A 27386-nucleotide genomic window follows, 5' to 3' on the forward strand; every position below is an offset into this window, starting at 1 on the left:
ATGAGGGAAATAGAAGTGAGGGAGGAGACTGCAATGCAGAATTTCCAGCACAGCTATCAGTGCTGGGCTGGCAATGGTGGCTGCATGGACAGATCTCCATATACTGCATTAATATTATTAGAGCATCTCATTGTGGATCGATAAAATGCTCAGCCAACATCAAAACGGAGCGAGCAAAAGCTGAGAGGAAATTCAGTGAAGATATGCTCAGTGGGAGCCAACACAAAGGGTGCCCATTGCACGAGTAGCAAAAGAGCTGTGGATTGCAGCAGAGGGATGACTGACGGCCAGCCCCCAGCCAGCAGGACGAACGTGGAGCTGCTCTGTCCCAACAGCCCTGCATGGCAAAGGGAGATGGGCTGGAAGCCCAACCCCACCTCGACCTTAATTATTACCTGGGAATAATCTCCAAAGCACTAAAGCTGTAAACAGGTCCAGTGGGGGATGGCTTTAAGCCTTCATGTGCTTCCAGAATTACCAGTTATGTTTCCATTATCTTCTAATGCCATGTGTTGAAAACTCAAATCCTCATGCAAGCGTTTGTCACTTCAGAAAGCTTTTTTTTTTTCCTTTCCTCCTTCTGGGAACTGAAGAAGGTTGGGTATCAAGAAACAGGATGGATATCAGGAAAAGGGATGGACACTAGGAAAAATGAAATGAGAGAGTGGTCCAGCACTGGAAGGGGCTGCCCAGGAAAGTGGTTGAACCACCGCCCCTGGAGGTGCTCTAGAAAGGTTGAGATGTTGTTCTGAGGAACATGGATTAGTGGGGAAATACTGGCAGTAGGTGGATGGTTGGACTGGATGACCTTGGAGGTCTTTTCCAACCGTGGGGATTCTGTGATTCTATGACAAAAAGGTATGAACATTTTACCTGCAGTATTACATAGCCTCTGAAACGCACTGGGTATCGTGTGAGTCAGTGTGGGTTGGCTTTTTCCCCTCTCCATGGAATCATAGGATGGCTTGAGTTGGAGGGGCCTTAAAGATCATCTCTTTCCACCCCTCTGCCATCTACCTATGTGAGTCCTGCAGGAAGCTGGGAGGCTGTTTTCTCATTCCAACAGAGCATAAACCTTTCCTGAAGCATTTTTGTGTCGCTTTTAACAGAGCGTTGCATTGCCTTCCCATGCTGCTCTGCTTCCAGGCACAGGAAACCTGGAATTCTGAAATAAATCCACAGAAAATGAACGGTAAGCTAAGTGGTGTTTATTGTAGGTAGGGTGGATTATGAAAGCTGTTACAGAGCACTTCCAATGTAAACTGTTCCACTAAACCGTATCAAATCACAGCAGCACATCAGCCTGACTTTGCCACATTTCCTGCTTTGTTTATGGAGGTATTTCTGTACCGCCAAGCACTTTGCTTCTACCCAGCAGGGAGCCACGTGCAAATAGCTGAGGACACGAAATACAAAGGAAGGCGGGCAGGAGGTTGGGGTTTCCCATGCGATGTTAAGGGCAGCGGGTGCCCATGGGACGTGCTGGAGTTCCTTGAAGTTTGGGTTTCTCCCCCCTCCCCAGGAGCTGTTGGCTGGCAGCGTGAGGCTGGGGGGGTCCCCCTGTGCACTCACCATGGTGATTTGAGTCTGTGCTTGGCTCCGGATCGCAGCCCAGATCCTTTCCAGATGAGTCACTCTCCCGCTGCTTGTAACGACCTTGGGTCCAACAGAGAAGTCTTGTTGTTCTCCCTCGAGTGACTCAGCTTCGGAGGTGAAAAACTTGCTTTATCTGAGCAGCCACTCATTAACCATTCAGAGACATAAAAAGCTGATTCTTCTGGGCTGTCCCTCCGTAAGATCTCAGGCCTGATACTTAGAGGGAACGTGCATACAGATGCTCTATAGAACAGGTTTCCAGAGCACAGAATTTGAAATCATAGCATCACAAAAGCTGGAAAGACCACTGATACCATCTCGTCTGACCATCACCAACACATGTGGCCAATCTAAACCGTGTCCCTCAGTGCCACATCCCCACGACCCTGGGACACCTCCCAGGGATGGCGACCCCCACCCCCCGTGCAGCTGTGCCCACCCCTCACCACCTCATACAGCTCTGTTGGCAGTGGATGAAGGTCTAAGCAGAGAAGAAAGGCAGAGCCCACCTGCAGCACCTATTTAGCAATGCCTACTTCCAATCTGTAGTAATAGTTAATGACTGAAAGCTTCTACCCAAGGCATGTGCCCAATTCCTACTCGTGCCACCAGCCCCCACAGCAGCTTGGTTCTCATTTCTCTTCTTTCTTGTCTTCTTTCTCGTCTTCTTTCTCATCTTCTTTCTCCGAGATCTCAGCAGCAAGTATCTCTTCATCCTCTTGGGCTGTTGGAATCACACGGATAGCGACTAAATTATCAGCGGATTTTGAGGATATCTCTTCTCCTGGAGGGGGCCTTGCTTTGGGGGAGGCAGTGGGTGACCTCCGGTGCACCGGTGACTTTGGTGGTATTGGACTGAAATTGGGATCCTGAAGTACAAAGATTAAAAAGGGCAAAATCAGCCTTGGGAGACCCCTGTTCACAGCAGGACCCCAGCCACATCCCCAGACTTCGGCATCTGTGCTGCACAAAGACAGCAGGGGAGTTTTGGGTGCTTTATTGGAGTGTTTTGGGGAGCTTTATTGCTCACCGTGCTCCCTGAGGTGAGCCATGTGAGACTGATCGAATGGCTCAGGTTGGAAGGGACCTCAAAGATCACCCAGGGCAGCTGGATTGCAACCTCCATGCTTTGAGGTGAGGGGAGGTAGACAGGCACAACAAAGCTTCCTTGCACCCAAAGCACCAACTCTTGCTTTGCCCCCCTGAGGGCTCTATCCTGGCAAAAGCTTTGCAGAGGTGCCCAGATGGGCCCATCCTCATGCCCTGGCTCCACCAGAGAAGGAGGTAGTATAGCATCAGTATAGCAATGTGCTCCAGAGAGGGACCTGCACGAAGCCTCACCGTGCTTTCAGGAAGCACTGCAGGAATGCAGATGTGCTCAGCACCTCTCCGGGTATTTACCAGCCTCGAGGCTGCAGTGCATTCCTTCCCAACTGTTTGCCCATCTCACTCTCCTCATTCTGACCTGTGCCTCCTGCATCGCCTTCAGCTGCCTCAGCTTCCAGCGCAGCTGTGCCAGGTGCCCTCTGCCTCCTGCCTTCCCCACAGCAGCCAGAGCAGCCTGGAAGAGCTTGGGGGTGTCAGCTTTGGGGGGAATGATCAGCGGGTCTCCAGGCCCTCCTTTCTCATCTTTGGGTTTATTATTGTTTTTCAGCATTTTCCTGCAGCAAAGACAACAAGAGACGATGTCAGCACAGGGTTAGATCAGCTGTGATTGAGAAACCTCAGACCAGCACTCCATCCTGCAGTCCACACTCACTTGGCCTTTTTACGCAGCAGCTTCTGAGACTCAGGGTAGTGCACCAGGATCTCATTCAAATCCTTCTTGTCCAAAATGAAAAGATTGGCAAATCCATGAGCCACAACGTTAGCAGTTCGGCGATTCCCTCCTCCAGCTGCCAGCAAGCTGAGTGGAACACCAAGAGACTTAAGCACTGCTCCTGTGTCACCTTCAGCTGCTGCAGCCAAAGCCCAGACAGCTGTGGGTGCCCATCCCTGGAGGTGCCCCATGGATGCCCATGGATGGGCCCTGGGCAGTGTGAGCTGGGAGGCACCCAACCCATAGCAGGGGTTGGGGCTGGGTGGGCTCCTCCAACCTAAGCCATTCTAACAGGCTCAGCACAGCACCCTTACTATAAAACCTCCCCCTTCCCATCATATGCCTCCAGTTCTCTCTTTTAGTGGACTCAGGGTCTAATTATTATTACCCACAATGAAATTTTCCAAGCCTCGTTTTTAAAGAAAGAAACACTACATAAAATCCCACCTGCCCTCTGAAGTTTTAATATTGCAGTTTGAACCAGCCTTGAGTATGATGGGTAGGCAAGCAGGATGCTGCACACCCATGGCCCCTCAGGGGGCTGTGTCCTCCCAGCAGTGCTTTGCTGACCTTATTTCTCCAAACACCGATCCGGCTTTCAGTGTCACCAGCACAGTTTTGCCATCAGGTCCCCCCAGCACCTGCACTTGTCCTGCCTGGATAATGTACATCTCCCGGCCGATTTCCCCCTGTAACAGAGATGGACACAGTGCGGGGTGCCCAGAAATGGGTCACCCATCCCACACAGCAGCTCAGTACCTTCTTGCAGACAAAGTCATTGGGCAGGTAGACCACCGACCGGAGCCTCTTCAGCATGTCGAAGATCATCTGTCTGTCACAGCCCTGAGCCCAAACGGAGCCAACAGCAGTCAGCCTGCGCCAATGAAGCCGGGCACCGTGGGACAGAGCCCACCCTGCAGGCATACCTGAAAGAGGGCCACTTTGCTGACGATGCTGTAGTTCACATCGATGGCGATGTCCAATCGCATCTTGTCCGGCAGCTGCACCAGCAGCTCAGACTCATCTGCGAGATGCAGAATAGAAAACTGTGTTTCCAGCACTTTCCCAATGAGCTCAGCACCCAGCACTGCAGTGGGGATGGGTGACACCTCAGCTCTGCGTCCCATTAGCAGCCCATGTGCAAGCCCACATCCAATACCATACACACCATATATATGCATAGGGAAAAACAGTTAAATAAACCTCTCCTGCCCCAAACCCATAGTGCTGTTTGTTTGGCTGCTCTTTGACAACTAGATTTCAGCAAAGCAACTGCAGTGAAATGCACATGGAGCATGACGATGGCCCTCTGAGCACGACATGGCCCTCCAAGAGGCTCTCACCTAGCATGCCTTGTGAATGCCACGTGTACTCGTACCACGTTTTGACCCGGTTCTGGACTGTTCTGGGGATTTTGTAGAAGTTCATGTACTTGATGGTGCTGTCCATGCAGCTCCGGTAGTACGTCTGCCCGGCAGTGGCAGCACCCACCACATCCCTCATCTGCAAGGCAGGAAGAGTTGGAAGAGATGGTTTTAGTTGCTGTTATCACCTCTCATATGGGTTAAGCAGCTCAGGGAGTGTGGACATCAGCTGTGTGCTAACAGGGGGCTCCCAGCATCCACCACATCCCTTTTGCTGAGCAGTAAGGAGCCCCTGCACGGGGAACACAAACATGGAAGTAACACTGTGGACCGACCCCACCTCAGAGCCTATCTCCCATCCGAGATGGGGCCCCCCTCCACTCACCTGCCCAATCATGACAGAGAAAGCAAAGACGCCCGTGAAGTAGTTGAGCAGCTGGAAGACGATCTCAAACAGCGTCTTGGGATCTGGCAGGCCCCCAATGGTGATGAGGGTTTTGACTGCCCAATAATAGCAGCGGATGTAGCTGGGAAGGGCAGAGGAGGCAGTTGTGGTTGCGTTTCAGGCATGAAACCCCCCCAGACTGAGCTCACCATCCGTGCACCATGCTCATAATACAGCCCATAGTACAGCAGGAAACACTGACAGTCACTGTCCCACCTACACTGCACGGTAAGCCCTTAACACACTTGCACAAGCCTTTGTTTTTTCAGCCAGCTCTCATTTACTGCACAGGAGAATGATGCTGAATTAATTAAACATTATTTGGTATCTCCTTTTGCCCATGTTGTACAACACACAGCTGTAGGCATTACTCACCAGGCAGCATTCAGCTCATGAGCCAATTGCTGCATGTGCTGTGCTCTCTTCTCCTATGGCATCCTTGTCCCCAGCACTGGGCTCCCAGTTTGCAGCCCCTTTGACTCATCATTGCTGTAGGTCTCAGCTCAGCCACAGCCCCTTCACCTGCTTTGCCCACACCACCCCTTTCACCCTCAGCATCCCCCACATCTTCTCCTGGGTCCCCCCATAGTGAGCACAGGTGATGGGTTGATGGCTGGGCTGGATGATCTCCATGGTCTTTTCCAGTCTTAATGGTTCTATGATTCTACGACCCTTGCCTCAGAGGTCTGTATGGACCCAGCCACAAACAAACACATTTCTTGCTCCCATCCATCAGACATGCTGTGCTACATGAGGACCCAAGCCCTGGCTCATACCTGTTTCCTTCTCCATCGTAGACCCAGGTGGTGGAGCCCAGTCCTTCGTAGGCTGATGCCCAGTAGTAGAGGCAGGAGTTCACGTGCAAGCTGTACAGCAAGTAGGCAGTGGTCCGAATCACTCTGCACAACAAAAAGTACAAGGAGTGAAAGGGAGGGAAGAAGACACGGTGTCTGCTGGGACAAACACATGGCATTGGATCTGGCGTCACAAGGGACAGCAAGCAGTAGCCTTAGGGCAAGACAGAAGGACAGAACTGGTGTGAGCCAAAATGAACCACTTTCCCCAGTAACAAACAGTGATAGATATCACCACCCTCCACAAATTATCCCCCTCACCTGTAGATGTACGCCTTGCTCAGAATGGCCTCCAGGCGGTTGTTGAACTCGAAGAAGGCCAGGTACTGGGAGGAGAAGGAGAGCAGTGCTCTGGCATGCTGTGGCTTCCTGAGAAGCCTCCAACCAGGGGACACATCCCCACAATAACATCTTGTGAGCCCAACTGCCCAGGATCCCTTCATAGTATGAACAGCCACAGGCAAAATTGGCTCCGTCTGTCCCCACCCTTCTTTGGAAATGTGAGAGTAAATAGATGGAAATATTGACCAACAGCCCCTGAAGGCCTTTGAAACAAGACTTCCCATCCATTGCACAGCATCCTCTCATTGAGTAGGTGGCTGTAGCCATCCAAGTCAGCGTGGGACTTTTCCACTCACCTTCAGGCAGCGGGGAAAACGCAGGAGAGGGTTGACGCCGACTTTGAAGTAGAAGAAATCCAAGGGAAGGAGGCACACCACGTCCATCTGAAACCCGCACATAGAGAAGGACACTGATGGGGACCTGCAGGCCCAGTGGGGTGGAACTACAGGCCATGTCACAGACTGGAGGCACAAAGTAATAAAGTCACACCAAACCTTAAAGCGTTGCGATCGCAGGTAGTTCTCTTTCATGGCCTTTTTGTCACTCTGGTTGGGAATAGCAGGGAAGAGAGGGAAAGAGAGGTTGGACTAGCTTATCTTAGATGTCTTTTCCAACCTTAAGGATTCTACAACTGTATGATCGAATGCTGTTTGCAGAGAGCAAGGTCACCACCAATGTGGTCGTGCTCGGCTTTCCCCTTCTTTACCACAATGGGGAACCTGCTCCTGTTGTGCATGGAAGGGGAGCAGAGAAGGAGCAGAAGACCTGGCTGCAGGCCTTCATCTCACCCTTTTTCAGGACAAGTCTTGTTCATTTTTCACCCCAGAGGAACTGCACTGCAGTCCAAGCACCACAGAAATCAGAGCTTACAGGAGAAACCTCAACATCTTCCCTGAGCAGACCCAGCCCCAATGGGAAGGTGAAGATCAACTCCACCATGGTGGGAGACACCAACAGCCAGACCTTTGGTGCTACTGGGGGTGATGGGTAGGATTTCCCCATGGCCACGTCCCTCTGTGGGATGCAGTGCATGCTGCCACTCACTATGATGTCTCCTCCTCGGACAAACTGCAGGCGAGTCTGAAAGACAACGATGTCCAGCAGGTAGATGAGGTCACACAGGTAGTCCATGAGCAGCCAGTAGTGGATGTTGGCCGGCGTCTGGTAGGGGAAGGCCCAGCGGACAGGGATCAGCCAGCAGTTCCAGTTCCAGGCCAGGACAACAAAGAACAGCCATAGCACGTACACCAGGTCTGAACACAGGGAAACATGTTGGCTGCACATCCCTCTGCCACACAAGCCCACACCTCCCATAGACCAGGCTGTCCAGTGCCCCATCCGGCCTGGCCCTGAGCACCTCCAAGGATGGGGCACCCACAGCTCTGGGCAGCTGAGCCAGGGCATCTCTGCCCTCTGAGTAAAGAAATTCTACTGCCCCCTCTGCCCCTCCATGTCCCACCCAGCCTCCTCCCAGCCCGGCCATGCTCCATCTCTCACTGGTGAGCGGGTCGATGCTGCTGGGGAACTGGTAGCTTTTCAGGCGGTCCATCCAGGGCTGGCACTTGAAGGTGCAGCACAGCATCTCACAGTAGTGCTCATCCTCCGCTGGCTTTTCCCCCACCTGTGCATCCCCTGGGGGTGGGGGCGGTGCTGTGGGTGCTGGCTTGGAAGGTGCTGGGAGAAAATCACAGGATAGCTTATGTTGGAGGGGACCTTACAGATCACCTAGTTCCAAACCCCTCCTGCCACCAGCTCAGGCTGCCCAGAGCCCCATCCGTGGCCGCGGGCACCACCAGGGATGGGGCACCCGCAGCTCTTGGGCAGCAGTGTCAGTGCTTTGCCACCCTCTGAGTAGAGCTGTAGAACCACAGGACATCCTGAACTGGAGGGAACCCACAAGGAGCACCGAGGCCCCTGGCTCCACGCAAACACAAACCCGATGTGTGAGTGTGGTACCCCAACGCTCCCTGGGCTCCAGCAGCTCAGGACCATGCCCACTGCTCTATGGAGCTGCTCCATGCCTCTCGTCCCCTACCCTGCAGATAGAGACAGGGCTGCCCCATTTCCAGGTGCCAAATCTGGCATTCCCAGCCTCCCAATCCAACCTGAACTCACATGCTGTAGGGCTCTCCTCATCAGAGGTGACATCGGGGTCAGTCAGCTTCTCCTTCACCTTCTCTGTTCGCTCCTTGAAGAGCCTCACCAGCTCCTGCAGGCGGTCGTGGATGACAGCACTGCCCTGGCTGGTGGCCGAGCCGATGCGCTCAGGCAGGCTGTGGGGTGGGAAAGCACAGGGACACATCCAGCACTGCTCCCTCTCTCTCTGATGTCCCAGTGTGTCCAAGACCTGCACTATTTCTGCCACCATGTACCTGTCCTGCTGCTCCTCGTCCCAGTTCCCTTCTCCCAGGCCATCTGCAGGGGCCGGCACCTTCCTCCTGCAGACACAAAGCAGAGCTGTGCTGAGCTGCATCCCACACACCCCCAGCCTGCATCTCCTGTGATGGGAAGCAAAGCCAATGTCACACAGTGTGAGTGGTGCAAGGGCAGCACAGAGCTCTGCCCCATAACTCTCCCATTTTGGGACAGTGAGTTTGTTTCCTTGCCGTGAAAGATGCTCGGGGCTGAATAACCCAAAGCCATGCAAGTGGGTTGCTGGGACCCTGGCTCTGAGCGTGTCTGAGACGTGGGGCGTGCTTGAGGTGGGATCAGCTTGAGTTGCTATCTCCTACTTCTGATGACGGTCTGAAAGGAAGCCCGGCTCCTGGATGCTCGTTCAAAGGCGGTTAAACGGCGCTTCTCAACCCTCTGCTGGCAGCAGCTGGCAGCGCCACCGAGAATCGCAGTCATCACAGAACGGTTGGGTTGGAAGGGACCTCACAGCCCACCCAGCCCCAAGCCCTGCCGGGACTGCCTGCCCCACACCTCAGGCTGCCCAGTGCCCATCCGCGGCCGGGCGCAGCTCCACGATGGGGCACACACAGCTCTGGGCAGCAGTGCCAGCGCCTCACCGCCCTCTGAGGGAAGGGTTTCCTCCTGACATCTACCTTACATCTCCATCTTTCTCCAATTTGGAGATAAGGATATGCTGTAGGACCATGTTGAAAGCTTTGCACAAGTCCAGGGAGATAACATCAGCTGCCTTTCTTTTTTCCATCATGCCGTGCAAACACAACCACGCAGCCATCCTTCACTCCCCACTCCAGCACTGAGGCAGCACAGCACACACTGGGGTCGGGGGTCCCTACCTGGGGGAGGCTCCAGGCACCACCAGCATGTGTGGGGAGCCGGGGGTGGGCAGTGGCAAGCGGGTGCCATCGTCCTCCACGGGGTCACCTCCACCATCCACGTCCTCGATGCCCAGAGCGGGGCAGCACCTCAGCCCTGGGGGGGACAAGGACAGAGTGAGGGGTGTCCCATAGCTCAGTGCCCTGCCAGACACCCATCTTCCTGTTTGCTCAGCACGAGTGGTTTTGTGGGAATGCTGGGGAGAAAAGGTGTGCGTGCACTGGGCTCAGCAGGACGTCTGGGGGCAGCCAAGTGGGAGCTGTCATTCGTGGCTGTTTGTTAGGGGCTGAGCCAGCAAGGCACATCACGGTGAAGCAGAAAAAGAGGAATATCATTCCCCAGCCTCTGTGCTGCAACATGAAGCGTGCTTTTATTTTGTGTTTCTATACAAGAAGCAGCTAGGAACAGCGCCCACCCCCAAGCCACGCAAGCCCATCGCCTAATACCTAAGGGGCGGGCAGGGGATTGCTCCTCATTGCAAAAATTGGGGTTGACCACTCCAGCCTTCCACCTGCCGGCAGCAAGGGCGGGGATGCGGTAGCTGGGGACATTGGGGAGCTGCTCTAGCATGGGGTGGGACGCGTCCCCGTGGTCGGGCGGCGTGTCGTGCACCAGCCGGTCTAGCTCAACGTCTCGGGAGCGCTTGGCCATGCTGCTAGGTGCCTAGGTGCTTCAAGCAGGGGCAGGGCTGCAATGAGAGACAGAAGGGTCGGAGACAGGATGGTTATGTCAGCACAGAGACGCGGGGCTGGTGGTGGTTCCTCGGCATTGGCAGCACGGTGAGCTGTGCTCAGCCCATCCCGACCCAATGCCGCGCCGCTCTGCGCTGTACCTGCAGTGTCTGCTCCTGCAGTTTCTTCCTGCACCGCCTGCTCTTGCACCTTCAGAATGGAAAAGGAAACAGAAAGCCATGTGAGGGAGAAAAACAGCCTTTGTGGTGTGGTGCTGCGGAACCAAAGCTGAGCCCCGGGTGCACGTGGAGCTCCGTACCTGTATGAAAGCGCCTTCCAGATCGCTTATCTCAGCTTCTTCCCGTCGTGCAAAGCTGAGGGCCTCTTCTGCATAGAAGGTGTCCTCTGGCCCCTCATCTGTGGAGGGGCACAGGGAACGGGGTAGGGCCCTGCGGGACAGACAGAGCACAGCTGGGGCTGTGCTGGGCATGGTGAGGCAGCCCCCGGGGTCCGGCCACAGGGCACCAAGCCGTCCATTGCTCCAACAGCAGCGCACACATCTTGGTGTAGCACACCTTTCAGGCTGGGAGGTGTTTCAGGATCTCGCCACCCTGACCTAGGAACCTGTTGACATCCGTGCTTTCCCATAAGCAAGCAGAGAGGAGGATGGAGAGTGCCTCCTTCACCCAACCACTGTAGCACAGGGAACCGACAGCAGAGTGCAAAGCACACCCACAGTGCGGGGTTGGGTATCTCACCAAGTGAAACCACAAACAGAGCAGGAAAGTCCCTTTAAATACCCCCTGCCCTGAAGTCGCTGCCTGCAGTGGCTGTTTTCTGCAGCAGGAAAAGAAGCAAAAACGCACCTACTGTTCCTCGGCAGCACTTGCTGTCTTTGCATCCAGCTCCGACCTGCTCCCAGCGATCCCAAATGGATGCGGTAAAGGAGCTGGCGGCAGCGCCGTGCCCCGGGATCAGGCACAGCCCAAGGCTGCGGCCGCTGTTGCTACGGTGGCTGCGGAGCCGGAGCTGCCGTCTCCAGGAGACGCGTGCAGCACCGGGAGAGCGTCAGCAGCAAACCCAGCAACCAGACGGATTGCGAAAGCATCCCCATGGCCGCCTGCCCTGAAAGCATCCTCCCAAAGCATCCCCAAATCACCCTCCCCCAAAGCATCATACACACATCTGAGCCAAACGCTGCTTGCACGCTGGTCTCCTTCCCCTGTGCAGCACTCACCCTGCGCTCTCCTCCACCTCCTCCTGCTCTTCCTCCTTCTTCTCCTCCTCTTCTCCCTCCTCCTCCTCCTGCTCTTCAGCTGCACTCGGGGCGCAGGACCACAGCCTGAAAAGGAGCAGCTCATCGGGAGAAATGCATAAAATGGAGCTGAGCTGTGCCCCCCTGCTCAGGCTGCCCACGGCCCCATGCACGGCCTTGGGCATCTCCAGGGATGGAGCACCCACAGCTTTGGGCTGCAGTGCCACAACCTCCCCAGAACCCCATGACAAATGGATGGCAGTGAGGTCTAAACCCTTCAGCCATACTGGGAAGAGCCATTCTTGGCCATCCCATAGATCCTGAGAGTGCCAGGAGGAAAGCAGCCCCCCGTCCTACCTGGTCTCCTCCTCTTGCAGCTCCTCCTCGATGGGGGGAAGGGGACAGCCCAGTGTCCCCAGCTCAGCCATGTCATCCCAGCCCGTTGTTTCATGCATGCCTTCAGCACTCCAGCCATCATCAAGCTCCTCCAGCACAAGGTCCATCTCTTGGGGCTCCACAGGGACAATATGAACTGAAAAGGAATTGGGGAAAGCTCTGCAGTGCTCAGCCCCAGGCTTGGCCCTAGTGGGCAGTGCCACGGGTACTGCTGGAGCTCCCCTGGCACCCCACCATGCCCCAGCATTGCCTGTATGGGGCTGCAAAGTGCACAGCCCCGCACACGTGTACCCAACCAACAATCAGGACAGATCGGTGTGGTGTAAAACCAATTTATTGTGGGGCACTGGGGGGAATTCATACATCCACCGTGAAACCAAGAGGAAACATACAAATTGCAATACAGAAGGGCAGAGAACCCAGTTGTGCCATCCGCTCTGCATTATATGTACCACGGCCCCACCAGGAACCCACCCTCCCCCTCCCCCCCAATCTACTGGTTCCAGCGGGGTGTGTTATGTATAAACACAGTAGCTGGGGCTCGGTTGGGTCACTTCATCATTGTCCTAAAGGGATATGGGGATGGGGTGTGTGCCTAATGCTTGGCACTTGGGGCTCCTGCCCACCCCAAATCATGAGCCCCAAGCCCTGTTCCTGCTGTGCCCAGTGCTGCTGTCTTTCCTCCCCAGCTGCTCTCTCTCCATGGGTCGATCCCATGTGCTGGGAGCCCTCCACTGTCTTCGTTTTCCATTTGTTTCAGAGGCGCTAAGCCCCTTTGCCCCCTGAAACAAAAGGAGAAGGAAAACATTAGGGAGCTGTGGGTTTGTGCTGCAGCTCGCTCCCTGCGCTCATGGCTGGCACAGAGCATCTCGGGGTGCCCTACAGGAGCAGCAGCACAAACCCCACTGCTCTTCCCTAAGAGAGCACACACTCACATGCCAGATATCTAAACCCCCCAGCAGCAGGAGCTTGCTTTCCTCAGGTACCCTCTCCCAAAATCTGACAACAGAAGGGCAGGGTGTGAGAGGTGAGTACTTACTTTCCTCCACAGGGCTGAAGGCTGTGGTGGCTGCTCCCTGCCAGGAGGAAAGGGCAGTGTCAAGCACGGTCCCTGCCCTCCCTGCCCACCCCAGGGCCCGCTTTGCCCTCCCACCTGCAGCAACACTGCAGACCCAGCAGCAGGATCGCACTGGGAGAGGCCCCACTGATTCCCCAGCTCACCCACCTGCAGCCCTGCACCCAGCACACCTCCCTTGCTTCCCAGCATCTCCCTGCAGACCCCATACCTGCACATCCTGCTTCTCCCTGGGCACGGGCTGCGGCATCACCTTCTCCAGCCCCTGGACAAACCAGCCAAACATGCTGCCAAGCAGAAACCCCCCATCAGACCCCACATTGCTCCCACCACATCCCCACCAGAATTGTCACAGCCCATACCTGCCACTGTCCCCAGCCAGGGACCGAGGGAGTAGGGTGGTGGTCCCCGGCTCTGGCTGCCCTTCTCCCACCTCCGGCTCCACCACTCCTGGGATGTTGTCTTTGGGCTTCACCCGAGTTTTAGTCCCCTTCGTGCCTGCTCAGGTTTGGTCCCAAAGAGCAAGGGGTCAGGCGGTGCAGACATCACCTTAGGGGGCATTACATGTCCCTGCGAAGCGCTCACCTCCTGCTGTGGCACTGCACTGCTCCTTCTTCAGCTCGGGCTGCAGACAGAGGGACGGACATGGCCATGTGCTGCTGCTGTCCCTGTGAGCTCTGCCCTCCCCCCCTCCTCTCTCAAGACCATGTCTGGCTCCAGGGGGTTGCTTAAGTGTTGGAGTGGGCAGGGAATGCCCAGGGAAACTCCCCATTGCTTGGGAGAGGGCTGCAGCACCACAATGCCACAGCAGCACCCAAAGCTGTGCTCACCTCGGGCCTTTTTGGCACCTCTGGCTGCGGCACCATCCTCTCAAAGCCCTGCACCAGCCAGCTCAGCACGCGTGCTCCTGCCCTGAGGGGAGAGCAGCTGTGGTCAGAGCTCACCTTGTATCCTGCATCCCTCCGTCCCACATCTCACATCCTGCATCCCTCCAATCCTACATCTGTCCATCCCACATCGTGTCAGACAATCCCAAATCCTGCATCTCACATCCCATGCCGACCTCAAATCCTGCGTCCTGCAACTCGCATGCCTCATCCCACAATTCCTTCTCCCAAATCCCTCCTCCTACAATCCCTTATCCCACATCCTTCATCTCCTATCTCACATCACTCCATCCTAAATCCAATATCCCACATTCCACATCCCTCCGTCCTGTATCCTACATCACAAGTAATGCATCCTACATCCTGTATCTCTACTCCCCATATCTCACAACTCTCCGTGCCGTGTCTGTCCATCCTAAATCCCACACCTCACATCCCTCCATCCCATATCCTGCATCCTGCATCCCACATCCCATGTCTGCCCATCCCATATTCCACATCCCTCTACCCTATGCCATCCCTCTGCCTGCTGATGGGGTGCTGTGCACAGGGAACCCACCAGCTCTCCATGCCCGTGCCCAAGCCATCCTCCAGCTCACAGCCATCCAGCTCATCCTCCTCGGGGTCAAAGGGTGTTATCTCTGCAGGGAGAGCAGGATCAGGTGTGCAGGAGCTGGCAACCAGGAGGGAACCTCAAACCATGGGCTCACTGCTTCCCTTACCTAGAGCATCCTCATCCTCATCCTTGAGGACCTGCACCTCTGTCTGAAAAGGCAGAAAGTATTACCTGATGGGGCAAGGGGGGAAATCTGCTCTTTGCCCAGAGTTGGGTGAAGGCAGGAAGCCACGTGGGACAGAGGGATCTCCCCCTGGTTTGTGGATCTTCTAAAAGAACACAGAAGCCAGGATGTGGGGACAGGCCCACGGCCCACCTGGTCGGGGACATCAACACTGGTCTCGAAGCTCTTCCCGAGCGCTTGCAGTGACCCCGGGACCGGTGCTGGCTGTGGGACCACCTTCTCCAACCCCTGGGAGATCCAGGACAGCACACTGCTCCCCACGCTGCAGGACAGGGCTGCGTCAGGCAGGCGCAGGACAGCAGTGTCCCCATCCCCACTGTACCCCAATACCTCTCAAACACCGATGCTGATGCAGGGGCCGGGTCCTCAGCGACTGCGAATTCCACCTTCTTCTCTGTTTCTTTGATAACAGCTGGAAAAAGGCAGCTCCTGTCACTGCTCCACATGCAGGTTGGGGGTGGGGGACTTAGCAGAGCTTACCCTGCGCGCGGTCCACAGCATCCCCTGTGCTGGCCTTCCCTGCTGGCACCTGGGGTGAGAGACGGCCTCAGACCAGAGGTGTTGGGTGGTGGAGTCCCCAAAGCCTCCACCGGAGGGATGCCATGGGCTCTGGCTCTCCGCCTCCCTGCTCACCTTGGCAGGCTGTGGGGCTGCAGGGCTCTCCTCAGACAGGTTCTGTGCTGGGGGCTGTGGGACCACCCGCTCGATCCAGCCCAGCATTGCCGCGCAGTGGGGACGGCTGTCCCCAGTACAGTCCTCTTGCACAGGTCCTGGGCTTCCTTCCTCCTTGTTCCTGCTTGGCACAGCCAGACCGAGGCCGGCTCAGCCCCACACCTCACTCCTGCCACGAGCCACCCTCCCTGCTTTATTTAAGCTCATGTGCTCAGCACACACTGTACTTCTCCGTCCCTTTCTCCCCCCGCTTGCTGTGGCACAGTGACCTGGTGGCAGCTGAGTGAGGAATCTGAGGGCTCATGCTGAGGGTATCTCCTGATGTTCCCTCTCCAAAAAGCCTCACTCTGCCCCAAATTCCCATCCCATTCGGGCCTCTATCTTCTTGCCTGAGTGTTGGTAAAGCCCACACCAGGGGCCTGATGACCAGAAACCAACTAAGAAATTGCCTTTCACCCCCCATGGATATAAGGGATTAAGGAGCTGCGAATAGAGACATTATCCAGGGGACAACAGGGACAGCAAGGAACACCGTGCAGCACACTGCCATTCCCACCACGCTTTGGAGCGCTTGCAGCTCCTGCAAGCAGCCCAGGGGCAACGCCTGCAGCTCACTCACCCCATGACCCCGTGCCCCCGGACACCCCAGGACACCCCGTGACATAGAGGCTCCTGCTGACCCCAAGCCCACCCCAGCTCCCCAAGGATTAGCACCGCGCTGCCTGCAAATGAGATTATCAACACCAGCTGTCCCCTTCTGCCCACCTCCTGGCTGCCACCCCAACTTCAGAGCTAGGAGACCCCAAAACAGAGCAGCTGAGAGCATCCTGGAAAGCCCAGCAGCCAGCAGGTCAGCCCCAGGCACTTACCGTGGGGGCACGAGCAGCACTGCTGGGTCCTGGCTGCCCTCCGGATGCGGTGTAAGGAGGAACCCCAAGTGTGAGGCACCCGTCCTGCTGCGCTCAGTGCTGGCCTGAAGGATCTGGGGCAGAAGGCAACAAATCTGCGCTGGGCTGGGTTAAGCCTTCCCTTGCTGAGCCTGCCAATTGCTGCTTGATCCGTTTACCTCCTGCCCTGCGGCACCAGCGGCATTTCCCAGCACCCCTAATCCCTGTGTGAGCACAGGGACACGGCGTGTTTTTGTTTAAAAGATCTGCTATGACATCAAGTTAAACTATACAGTACTTCTTTAATGAATATTAACAAACTGCTTTAAAAAAAAAAAAAGGAAACAAAACAAAAACAAAAGAAACGCGGACAGAAAACTCGGTAGGAAGTTCTACATCTCTGATGCAGCATGAAGTTAGGATGAGCATCGGTCCCTCTTCCCTGGGCAGCAGAGAGGAAGGTCTGTTTGCAGCTCTGGGAAGCTGTGCGTGGAGACAGCCCCAAGGCCACTGAGTGCCCCAGCCCCACGGCTGTGCACTCTGCTCCTCCTCTGCGCTGGAGATGGAACTGGAAGCTTCTCTCCACCTTTTAGTGTCCACCATCTGCAAAGCAGGCACGGCCCAGCTCTGTGCAAGGTCCATCTGCCTAGACTTTAAACTCGTCCTAATCACCAGCTCGGCATGCAGGCAATCTGCGGGCTGCTGTTTGCTAACTAGAGCTGGTTGGAACACCTCTGGCTCACCCAGTGGACAACCCAGGGCACAAGAGGGCTGAGACTGAACCTGCACTGAAGCTGGAGCAATATGGCAGGTAGTCCAGGACCACATCCAGCTGGGCTAGAGCACAGAGGGTTGTAACATTCTGATATCTCCAAACGCGGAGAGGGGAAGGCTGGTAGCAAGGCAGCAGGCACACCTTCAACCCTGAGGGCATCCAGCTGGCACCTCATGGGGCTCTTGGCCATAGGAAGCCAGCAAAATCCTGCAGAGGAAAACACCTGAGGCTGCACCAACCTTGCTAGGGGAGATTTATTTTTAAGTGACGTTTACAAGAACTGTGCAAAACCTGAAAAACGGAAGAGGTAAAGAAAGAGTAAAGGGGTAAATCAGGACTCCCGCAAGAGGGGAAAAATAACCCCTCCTTTATCCACTGCTAACCTTCCCCTTTCCCTGGAGCCGACCCGACGGGGCAGGAAGGGTCCTCCCAACTTCTTCTGGACAAAACTGGTTTCCCCCCAGCAAATCAGACACCCCAGAGCACCACATGGGCCACCACCGGAGATGGCCGAGACCATTCCTGAGGCTGCAGGCTCTTTGTAGTGTTCACCTCACCCCTTAGTGTTCAAGCTGCGGGGACGTCCCTGTGCCCGACCCTGGAGGTGTGCTCATGGCCCAAGCAGAGCAGGGAGGGAAGGAGCCTGGGAATGGAGGTAAGTCTTCACGGGAGAGCAAGGTCCCTCCAGAGGCAGCTGGTCAATGCCATGCTCACAACCAGGAGCGTGAGCATGGTTGTGAGCATGGTGAGGTGCTCGGTACCCTTCCCTCACTGCCAGCAGGGATGGGGATGGGCAGGCTTGCTCAAAACTATTCCCAAGTGTGACAGCCACCAACTGCAGGAGCAGCAATGCCGAAGTGTATTTTGGAGGTGCTTTTCCCTTTCTATGCTCTAGAAAGGAGAGCAGGAGAGGTCGGGGCAGTCGATAAATGCTAATGGTCTGAAACGGTCCCCTCGAGTCACTCGTTTGAGTTTGGATTAGCAACACTGGGAGAGCCCAGCATGGAAACCTGCCACATCCCCAGCGAGCTGCACACCCGGAGGGAGCGCTCCGCTTTGCTCCCAAGCACTCTCTGCAAGAGGAATCACCGGGTGGGACGGGGAAAAGAGGCTGCATGCAGAGGGCGGCCGAGCAGAGCCCTGCCAGCTCCCGGCACTGCAACATGGGTACAGCGGGAAGCACAGTCCAGGGGACACCAGGCAGCTCCAGGCATCGCTTCCTCTCATCACCTCCCTCCTCTCCTCTCCACTCTCTCTGAGCCTTTCACACCGTCCTTCAACCCCTGTGCTACAGTGGGTACAGACCACAGAGGCCAGAGGAAAGCTTCCCCGCCCGCCCGCCAGACCTCCCCTTTCCCCCAGCGCTCTCTGGAGGCCGCCTCCAGCTGAGGAGAGGGAAGGGGAGGCCGAGGCTCGGGAGCGTCACATGCAAGCTGAAAGCCACCAGGGGCAGGAGGCTCACGGCAAGCAGGCGGCCACCTGGTAGGCGCCCTCGGCCGTGTGCTGGACGCTGTGCTCCTGCAGCAGGCCCAAGTCCAGGAAGCGCTCCCCGCACCACATGCACTTGTACTGCTGCTCGCGGGCGTGCACGCTGTGGTGCTTGTTGAGGTGCTCGCGCTGCTTGAAGGCCTTCTCGCAGGAGGGGCACTTGTAGGGCTTCTCGCCCGTGTGCACGCGCCGATGGCGCTGCAGGTCCGAGGCATACTTGAAGCGCTTTTCACAGTCGGGGCACTTGAGGGGCTTCTCGCGGGCTGGGTCGCAGCGGTGCTGCACAAACTCGGAGGAGGAGAAGAAACGTCTCTCGCAGAGCGTGCACTTGAGGGGCTTCTCGGCGCAGTGGGCCAGCTGGTGCTTCTGCAGCGCCGAGGCCCGCTTGTAGGACTTGTTGCACACCGTGCACTTGAAGGGCCGCTCGGCGTTCTGCACGCACTTGTGCCGCAGCAGCTCCGAGGACTGGTTGAAGCCCTTCTGGCACACGTTGCACTTGAAGAGGTTCTCTATGCCGTGCACGTGCTGGTGGTACACCAGGTGCGAGGGCTGCACGAAGCCCTTCTCGCACAGGTTGCACTTGAAGGGCTCCTCGGCCTTGTGCGTGCGGCGATGGCGCATGAGCGCGTACTGCTGCTTGAAGCTCATCTGGCACAGGTCGCACTTGAAGGGCCGCTCCTCGCTGTGCGTGCGCTCGTGCTGCCGCAGGTCCGAGGGCCGCTTGAAGGCCTTCTGGCACTCCCCGCAGCGGAAGGGCCGCTCGCCGCTGGGCGTGCAGGGGTGCTGCAGCAGCTCGGACGACTCCTTGAAGTGCAGCTCGCAGACGTTGCACTTGAAGAGGTGCTCCCCCGAGTGCGCGTACATGTGGCGCACCAGGTGCGAGCGGTGCTTGAAGGTCTTCTCGCACACCGTGCACTTGTAGGGCCGCTCCGAGCTGTGCGTCCGTTTGTGGTGCACCAGGTGGGACGACTGGCTGAAGCTCTTGTCGCACAGCGTGCACTTGTACGGCTTCTCGCCCGTGTGGATGCGCTCGTGCCGGGACAGCTCCGAGAGGTGCTTGAAGGTTTTCTGACAGATGGAGCAGCTGTAGGGCTTCTCCGAGGGATCGAGGGGCTGCGGGTGCTCGGCCTCGGGCGGCTTGTAGGTCTTCTCGCAGATGGAGCACTTCATGGCGTTGCCGTTGTGGACGTTGTGGTGTTGCGCCAGCGAGGTTAGGAGGGAGAAGCCCATCTTGCACACACCGCACACGAAGGGCTTCTGCTCCACCTGGATGCACTGGTGTTCCAGCAGGTCGGTGGCCTGGTGGAAGATCTTCAGACACTGAGTACACTGGAAAGAGCGGTCATGGCCCGGCAAGCACTGGTGCTCATGGGGGTTGGAGAGGTGAGTGAGGTCGTGGCCGCACACCCCGCATTTGTGGGACGGCTCCCCAGCCTGCAGCGGGGCGTGCTGGTGGTGCTGCAGGCCCGGGTCCGGCTGCAGCAGGATGCCGTAGACGGCACAGCCCAGGGGGTTTTCGGCGGTGCTGGGTGGGATGGAGTGTTCCGGGAGGGCGGTGGTCCCAGCGTGGTGCTGCTGCGGAGGTGGCGGCGGCTGCTGCGGTTGCTGCTGTTGCTGCTGCCAGCTTTCTGACATGCTTGGGAAAAAAAAACAGGGTTTTAGGAGTGACAGCTTCAGCTTCTCGGTCAGAAAGGTTCAAGTAAAAATAAAAATCAAAAGCATCCAAGACTCTGATTCCCTGTACCGATCCTGAAATTGAGGACAGGAAACCCAGCCCACAGCCAGGATCCTGGGGAGCGAGGAGGCCGAGATGCCACGGGCTCCTCCTTGGATCTGCAGAAGTTCTTTGTGGACTGCGTGTTCCGGTTTTCTGTTTGGCTTTTTCTCCTTCCTTTTCTTGGACAAAAAAAAAAAAAAAAAAAGTCAGGCAGGTAGAAGCAAGTGCCTTGAAGACAAGAGGAGGCCCTTCTCTGTGTCAGTGCTGGCTGTGATGTGCTCACACACAGGCAGGGCGAGCGATGCAGCACAGGGAGCAGCTCTGCCTGCAAGAAGAAAACAGTTCATGTCAGATCTCAGATGACAGACAGGCAGCTCTCCAGTCAGGTTAGCTCATGGCTCACTTTGCAAACTCTCCTGCACCCCTGCAAAGCACCTGGGAGTCCATGGAGGGGAGCCGACCAGAGCTGGAGCACTGCATGCTGCTGGCAGCAGCCAGGAACTCAGTGTAGAAAGAGACAGACCCTGCCTGGCCAACACAGCCACGGGTTTGCCTGGCGAGCTCTCCCACAAAGCAGCAGAGGCTGCCTCAGTCCCCATTGGGCCCGGGATGCAATGTGGGGTCAGAGCAAAACGCTCCCCTGGAAGCTCACCCATTTCCACCAGAGCAGCTCTAGCAGGGTGAGCACATCCATCTGTTTCTCTGTGCGGGCTGGGGTGTGCTAAATGCTGTGCAAAAAAGCTACCGAGTGAAATGTCACAAATACCAGGGCAGATTCCCACCCTAGAAAGGCAGTTCAGCCAGCCCCAACCTCCTCCTGAAGCCCCAGCATCGAGCACATCAACCTCTGACAGTACCAAGAGAGGGAGGTACTCATGAAGTTTCCCCTCTGCCTGTAGGAAGAGCCAAAGAAGATAGAGAAGGGTTTGCCCTCGGTGTTACCTTGCCTACAGACAAAACAGAACCTGCAGGCATCGTCAAAGCACAGTCAGAGGCACTGCAGCAATGGCTTGGCAGAGCATTCCTCCTAAGTTCAGGATAACGGTATGCTAGGGCCCAGCACCTTGCCCCAGAGGTACTGATTGGCCTTGCTGTATGGTTCTTCTCACAGATAAAATCCAGCATTGACCAAGAGAAGAGTTAACTCCACCGGTGAGCAGCGGTGATGAGACACTTTAACAGCACAGAAGCATCCATGCTTGGGCAAGAGGCAGCAGCAGGCACTGCTGGGCCACAACCCACATCCCCTCAGTGCCTCTGTGCTACAGGGCAGGGCATCGCTTCGTCCTGCAGCACCAATCCGAGCAATACAGCACCCAGAGGCCCATGTCCCAGGCTGGTTTCCTCCAGGACCTCAGTCCTTTTGTGCTGACACCTGGAGCAGCTGCTGCAGGCAGGATACAGCCCCTGCCCCCTCGATGCCCTGCAGGAACACGGCATCACTTTGTCCCCTAGCACAAATCTGGGCAGCACAACACCCAGAGGCCCCCGGTAGGCCGGGCCGGGGTCCTGCCAAGACCTGGGAGCTCAGCTCTTTCGCTCTGACACCCGGAGGAGGACCTGAGGGCAGGATACGGCCCCAATGCCCCCCCTCGGAGCGGCGGCGGCACGGCTTTGCCCTGCAGGCCGGGCCGGCTCCCAGCGGGACCTCCATCCGCAGCCCGGGGCTCACCGTGCGCTGAGCCTGCAGCACGGGCCGGGGTCGTGGAGCTGGGGAGCCAGCCGTCCCATCGCACGGCGTGCAGTGCCATCCCCGCGGGCTGCGGCAGCACCTCATCCCGGCATCATCACCCCATCCCGGCATCATCACCCCTTCCCGGCATCACCACCCCATCCCGGCATCACCACCCCATCCCGGCATCACCACCCCATCCCGGCATCACTCCATCCCCTCCCAGCATCATCACCCCGTCCCAGCATCATCACCCCATCCCATCCCAGCATCACCCCATCCCGTCCCGGCAGCAGCCCGTACCGACCTGCTTCACCGGGACCAGCTCCGGGTCCCGCTCATCCCTCGGAAGGAGCGCCCAGACGGAACGGAAGCACTTCCAGGCCGGGCTCAGCGGGCGGCGAACGGCTCCTCGCCCGGGGCTCCCCGCAGCCCGAGCCCACCGCCGGGCCCGCCCCGCCCGCGGCCCGCCGCCCCCATGGGCCGCCCCGAGGCCCCGCGGACGCGCGGGGGGCAACTTCCCGCCGGCTCGAGGCCCGCACAAAGGGCCCTCACCTGCGGCGGGAGGCCCCGCTCAGCCCGCTCGCTGCCTGCGGGCGGGGCCGCGGCCTGCTCGCTCCGCCCGATCCCCGCGCTCGCTTGGCGGCGGCAGCGGGCGGCGGGGCGGGGAGGGCCGGGCCGGGCGGCGGAGCGGAGCGGAGCGGAGCGCAGGAGGCGGAGCGCGGCCGGCGCACGGCGCCCCCTGTCGGGGAGAGCGCGCAGCGCAGCGCCGCCATGAGCGCCGCGCTCGTGGGGTACAGCAGCTCCGAGGATGAGGAGGAAGGAGGGGGGGGGACGCGGGGCAGGTGGGTGCCGTGCGGCCGTGCGGCCGTGCGGCGCCGGGCCCGGCGCGTAGGGAAACTGACGCGCTTCTTTCTGTCTTGCAGCCGCCGCCTGCCCGTCCCCGAGTGCGTGCTGGCCATGTTCAGCGAGGAGGAGCGGGAGGAGAAGCGGGACGACAGCTCTCGGCACGGCGGCCGCGTGCGGTGCTTCCCTCACGAGCGGGGCAGCTGGGCCACGCACGTGTACCTGCCCTGTGCGTGAGCCGGGGCGCGGGGCCGGGCCTGGGGCTGCGGGGCGGCGTGCGTGGCATCGCTGACGCCTCGCCGTGGGAGGGCGGTGCGGCCACGGCACCGCTGCCCGGAGCTGGGGCTGCCCGGAGCTGGGGGTGCCCCAGGACGCGGGCGGGCTCTGGGGGGCCGGCAGCCTACGGCAGGGCTTGGAGCTCAACAGGCTGTACGGTCATCTCCAACCACAGCCGTTCTTTGCGCCCCACAGACCAGGCCCAGGAGGAATTCCTGGAGCTGCTGGAGCTGCTGGCGGCCCACGCTCGCACCTACGTCCCGTCTCTCACCGCCATGGAGGAGTTCCATGTCAGCCTGTCGCAGAGCGTGGTGCTGCGCTACCACTGGATCAACCCCTTCATGCAGAGCCTCAAGGAGCGCCTGGCCTCCTTCCACAGGTGGGGACAGCTGAGCCCCAGGGCAGCTGCTGTGGGCCTCTCATCCCACTCTTATCAGGGCCTGTTGTGGTAGAATCATAGAATCATAGAACGGCCTGGGTTGAAAAGGACCACAATGATTATCTGGTTCCAACCCCCTGCTATGTGCAGGTCGCCAACCAGCAGCCCAGGCTGCCCAGAGCCACATCCAGCCTGGCCTTGAATGCCTCCAGGGATGGGCAACCGCCACCTCCTTGGGCAACCCGTTCCAGTGCCTCACCACCCTCTGTGTGAAAAACTGCCTCCTAAAATCCAACCTAAACCTCCCCTGTCTCAGTTTAGGACGAGAGGAAATGGTTTCAAACTAAAACAGGGGAGATGTAGACTGGATATAAGGAAGGAGTTCTTTACACTAAGATTGGTGAGGCAGTGACACAGTGGTGCCCCATCCCTGCAGACAGCCAGGGTCAGGCTGGAGGGACTTTGAGCGCTGATGGAGCTGTGGTGTCCCTGCTCATTGCAGGGAGTGGGACCAGATGGCCTGTAGGTGTCCCTTCAACCCAAACAGTTCTATGATTCTATTAAATTCCATCCCTTCTCCATCTTCTGTTTGTGTTTGGTTTTGTTTTTGCTTTTTTTTCCCTAGCTGAAACTGTTTCTTTCTCACTTTAGGTTCTTCTGTGTGGCTGACCGAGTGAAGGTGTACACCAACCAGAACAAAACCAGGTGAGTGAGCAGAGGGGCACAGTGCCAGGCAGGTGGGAGCGGAGAGCTGCCCGTGCCATCCCACACCATGGCAGGGAACTCCATGGAGGGGCAGATCCTGAAGTTTCAGATCGTTGTCCAAGCCCCTTCCAGCAGCGCTCTGAGGTGCGTAGGTTTTTAGCTTCTTCATCAGTTCTCTGCAAGCTGTTATTTTCTCGTGGGGACTGAACCTCAGGCTGCAGAATTTCAGCCTTCTGAAGTTAGGAGGAGGGACGTGTTCCCAACGTGGCCCGAGGCAGCCTTTCTGCTGGGGTTGGGTGATGCTGCAGCTTCACATCCGCACTGCCAGAGAGACAGCCCTGCACACTGCTGTGCTGATCTCGTTGGTTCTGTGGTTGCACAGATCCCCGTGCCAGCTGGGAGAGTGGGTGGGGGAATGAGCAGCCTGGGGCCAGCAGAGTGGAGGCCACCTCTTTGGCAGCAGTGCCAGCTTATGCTGATGGTGAAATTGCATTGTGAGTCTTCAAAGGGCTGGAGACAAACAGCTCTGACAGCGCTAACTCACCTGGGTGCCAGCTCAGAAGCCTGATGGTGCTGCATCCAGTTTAACAAAATTAAGCAATTTAAATGCCAAAGCACATTAAAGAGAAAGGTGATTAAAATTATGAAAAGCTGCTGAATCTAATGGGAATGGAAAACCACATCAGCCGTGGGCAGGAGGAAGCAGGTCTTTGAGGAAGACTTGTCCACCCTCCCGTCTTGCGGTCAGACGCAGGCATATGAGAAGTGTCACCACTACGGTCCCCATGAGGAACCTCTGTCACAGCACTTCCCCATCCACACTGTTCTCAGCTGGTGCTTTGCAGCCACTTCCTCTCCATTGTACAACTCCTGTAGCAACCTCCATCCTCTCAAAGCCATACTGCTCTTGCACAGGGCTCTGCTGAGATACTCACATGTGTTCTGGTCTTTGTTTAGGACCTTTGTAGGTTTGGAAGTTTCTACTGGACATTTCCAGCTGCTGGAATTGGTCTCAGAGGTGGACAAGGTTATGGAGGAATATGACCTCCCCCTATTCTACAAGGTGAGGCCTTTTCCTGCTGGTCTGGAGGTGCTGTCTGGTTCCCTGGGAGGGGTTGGGGCCTGTCTGGTCTGTGCAATGTTCAACCTCAAAGAAACAGGAAAGGAGAAATTGGGCTCTGAAATGGTTTCCCATGGGCCCATCAGTGACATTCACAGCTAACACCCTGAACAGGATCTTGCTGAGAATGGGACTTGCACAAGTATGACTTCTGTTTTGTGCCCTGTATGGGAGAGCAAGGATGTTAACTAACTGGTGCCCTCCGGGAGTGGGGCTGAGTCAGGGAGGACCCTCATTTCCAGCGCTGTCACATTTCAGCTCTGCAACCACTGATCTGGCTTTGGGGGCTCCCTGCTTTGCAATCCTCCTGCCCATGAATGCAGAGCACTCCAAGATCCCGGACAGGGCAGCACCGCACCGAATCTCCCACTGCACTCAGCAGAGCCTCCTCTCATCCTTGTGATCCAATCCCTGCTTTATCTTCAGGACCCATCGTTCCACATCAGCATGGCCTGGTGCGTCGGGGACCTGAGTGGCAGCCTGGAGGGGCAGTGTCTGCAGGAGCTCCAGGTGTGTCCCCACATGGGCACGGGGGAGGGCCAAGCAGAGGGAGTTTGCTTCTGTGAGGCAAACTCAGCTTGACTGAAAGAACAGAGGCTTTGGGGGGGGACAAAGGGAGGCAGTGAGTTGAGTCACCTTCCTGAAGAACAGCCACAAACCTGTCTCTGACTCGGTTCTGGGATGGAGCAGCCGACTTCCCCCTCCAGCAGCCAGCCCACCCACCATCCTTGTGCTCACTCCTACCCCTGCTTGTGTTTTTCAGGACATTGTGGACAGGTTTGAGGACTCGGCGCGCATTCTGCGTGTCCAATGGGAGCAAATCCGCTGCAAGTCAGGCAACAAGTTCTTCTCCTTCCCCTTGAGGTAGGACCTGATGGGGCTGTGCACCTCAGAGCCCAAAGAAAGACCTGCTGTTCAACAAAGAGCCGTTCTCCAGCACAGCTCCAAACACTGGGGGCTGCCACACGCCTCCCACGCTCTTCTTGTCTGCTCAGCAGCTGTGGGAAGTTTGTGGTCTCAAGCCACGCAACTTCCAAGTCTGAGTTGTTGGCTAAAGAAATGTGTGTTTGCAGATTTCTTACAGCGGCATGCTGTCAGCAGCCAGGATGTGCTGCAGTCAGCATTGGTGGCTCCAGTCAGAGCTGCTAATTTTGCTGATTTTTAAAAAGAAAAAAAAAAACAACAAAAAAACCCCTCTCTAAAAGCTGTAGATGCCTTATGTTTAGGAGAAGGGAGGTCGCGTGGGAAGCGCTTGCTGAAGGCAGCTTGTCTGGCACAGTTGGAAGAGGCACTGTCATTGTCTGGGAGGCTCAGAGCTGACTGCTGAGCTCAGTTGTAGCTCTGAAAAACAAGAGGCAGGGATGCAGCAGGGCATCTCCCTCCCGTAACCCAGCCCACAGAAACTCCTGGGTCACATCTGCGGCCCTCTCACGCTGCTGCTGCCTCTGTACACTGCAGTATGAGATCCCGTCGCCAAGACTGAATCGTGGCGACTGAATCTTGGCGGAGAGGCTTTTGCAACGACGACTTTAAGGTTATTTGTGTCAAAAGGCCGTGTTCGCAGGGCTGCTCCCTGCCGTCGTGTTACGGCGAGCCCAAGAGAGGGCGCTGTCGGCTCTCGCACCGCGGCCCGGTGGGCGTTCTCGCTCGGCCGGGGGGTGGCACGGGGGCTTCTCCATAAAGCGGCACCCACCGCGCAGGGCTGTCCCTGCGCTGCCCGTGGGCGGACTTTTGTCCTCGGGAAAAGGCCCCTTCTGTCCTTTGTTCCTGCTGCGCTGCCCTCCATCTTTCGTCCCGCGTTTGTTGATGAAAGGCTGCGAGCAGTCTTCCGAGCAGTAAAACGTGTCTCACAGCGTTGTTTCTGTGCTGTGTCTGAGCCGCTCCGCCTCTGATGCGCCGTCGGCTCCGAACGAGGCGATGCCTGCGGCGCTCCTGGGAGCGGAGTGCGCGAAGAGCATCGCAGCGCGGCACGGCCCGCATCCCTCACGGCCACGGGGCGCGTCTCCCAGGCCCGTGCCTGCCAGCCGCCCTGCAACAGCGGGTTTTACATTAACCAA

General features: G+C 57.3%; 3 protein-coding genes across 11 annotated transcripts; 1 reads left to right on the top strand and 2 right to left on the bottom strand.

The window, feature by feature from the left end:
• Nucleotides 1-1186: 1186 nt before the first annotated feature.
• On the bottom strand, nt 1187-16654 carry CNGB1 (cyclic nucleotide gated channel subunit beta 1). 4 transcript variants are annotated; one of them, XM_085235136.1, is made up of 34 exons: nt 16531-16654; nt 16334-16446; nt 15426-15585; nt 15273-15321; nt 15123-15204; nt 14925-15054; nt 14715-14757; nt 14552-14633; nt 13936-14017; nt 13691-13730; nt 13468-13603; nt 13317-13392; nt 13070-13106; nt 11992-12166; nt 11617-11721; nt 10699-10828; nt 10541-10589; nt 9669-9804; nt 8793-8858; nt 8536-8693; nt 7918-8094; nt 7465-7673; nt 6915-6965; nt 6717-6803; nt 6340-6404; nt 6001-6123; nt 5165-5306; nt 4759-4918; nt 4342-4439; nt 4175-4258; nt 3986-4104; nt 3356-3502; nt 3062-3257; nt 1187-2465 (listed from the first exon to the last, which is right to left on the bottom strand). In XM_085235136.1, the coding sequence occupies exons 3-34, from the start codon at nt 15510-15512 to the stop codon at nt 2229-2231; spliced, it is 3558 nt and encodes a 1185-aa protein (XP_085091262.1). In that variant the 5' UTR covers nt 15513-15585; nt 16334-16446; nt 16531-16654; the 3' UTR covers nt 1187-2228. The 4 variants fall into 4 exon arrangements, with proteins under 4 accessions (XP_085091262.1, XP_085091263.1, XP_019475204.2 ...); XM_085235137.1 differs by lacking the exon at nt 16531-16654 and having other exon boundaries at nt 1187-2320; nt 16334-16476; XM_019619659.3 differs by lacking the exon at nt 16531-16654 and having other exon boundaries at nt 16334-16476.
• ZNF319 (zinc finger protein 319) lies at nt 16634-22449 on the bottom strand. 2 transcript variants are annotated; one of them, XM_085235141.1, is made up of 2 exons: nt 22311-22449; nt 16634-20656 (listed from the first exon to the last, which is right to left on the bottom strand). In XM_085235141.1, exon 2 carries the CDS (start codon nt 20247-20249, stop codon nt 18585-18587), a length of 1665 nt encoding a protein of 554 aa, XP_085091267.1. In that variant the 5' UTR covers nt 20250-20656; nt 22311-22449; the 3' UTR covers nt 16634-18584. The 2 variants fall into 2 exon arrangements, with proteins under 2 accessions (XP_085091267.1, XP_085091268.1); XM_085235142.1 differs by having other exon boundaries at nt 16634-20510; nt 22311-22448.
• Nucleotides 22450-22619: 170 nt separating this feature from the next.
• USB1 (U6 snRNA biogenesis phosphodiesterase 1) lies at nt 22620-27181 on the top strand. 5 transcript variants are annotated; one of them, XM_085235150.1, is made up of 7 exons: nt 22620-22797; nt 22930-23078; nt 23321-23504; nt 24156-24209; nt 25167-25272; nt 25756-25839; nt 26093-27181. In XM_085235150.1, exons 1-7 carry the CDS (start codon nt 22778-22780, stop codon nt 26195-26197), a joined length of 702 nt encoding a protein of 233 aa, XP_085091276.1. In that variant the 5' UTR covers nt 22620-22777; the 3' UTR covers nt 26198-27181. The 5 variants fall into 5 exon arrangements, with proteins under 5 accessions (XP_085091276.1, XP_085091274.1, XP_085091275.1 ...); XM_085235148.1 differs by having other exon boundaries at nt 22715-22848; XM_085235149.1 differs by having other exon boundaries at nt 22778-23078; nt 26093-26106; nt 26198-27181.
• The last annotated feature ends 205 nt before the right edge of the window (nt 27182-27386 follow it).

The sequence above is a fragment of the Meleagris gallopavo genome, chromosome 13, assembly GCF_905368555.1.
Source record: "Meleagris gallopavo chromosome 13, MGAL_WU_HG_1.1, whole genome shotgun sequence".
NCBI classification, from domain to species: Eukaryota; Metazoa; Chordata; class Aves; order Galliformes; family Phasianidae; genus Meleagris; species Meleagris gallopavo.

Coding starts and splice junctions, on each gene's coding strand:
- CNGB1 (XM_085235136.1), bottom strand. CDS start 15,512: ATGCTGGGCTGGATCGAGCGGGTGGTCCCACAGCCCCCAGCACAGAAC. Junction 15,055..15,122: donor TCAGCATCGGTGTTTGAGAG/GTATTGGGGTAC, acceptor CCTGTCCTGCAG/CGTGGGGAGCAGTGTGCTGT. Junction 6,966..7,464: donor TCCGAGGAGGAGACATCATA/GTGAGTGGCAGC, acceptor ATTCCCAACCAG/AGTGACAAAAAGGCCATGAA.
- USB1 (XM_085235147.1), top strand. CDS start 22,778: ATGAGCGCCGCGCTCGTGGGGTACAGCAGCTCCGAGGATGAGGAGGAA. Junction 23,079..23,320: donor CACGCACGTGTACCTGCCCT/GTGCGTGAGCCG, acceptor TGCGCCCCACAG/ACCAGGCCCAGGAGGAATTC. Junction 24,210..25,166: donor ACCAACCAGAACAAAACCAG/GTGAGTGAGCAG, acceptor GTCTTTGTTTAG/GACCTTTGTAGGTTTGGAAG.
- ZNF319 (XM_085235141.1), bottom strand. CDS start 20,249: ATGTCAGAAAGCTGGCAGCAGCAACAGCAGCAACCGCAGCAGCCGCCG.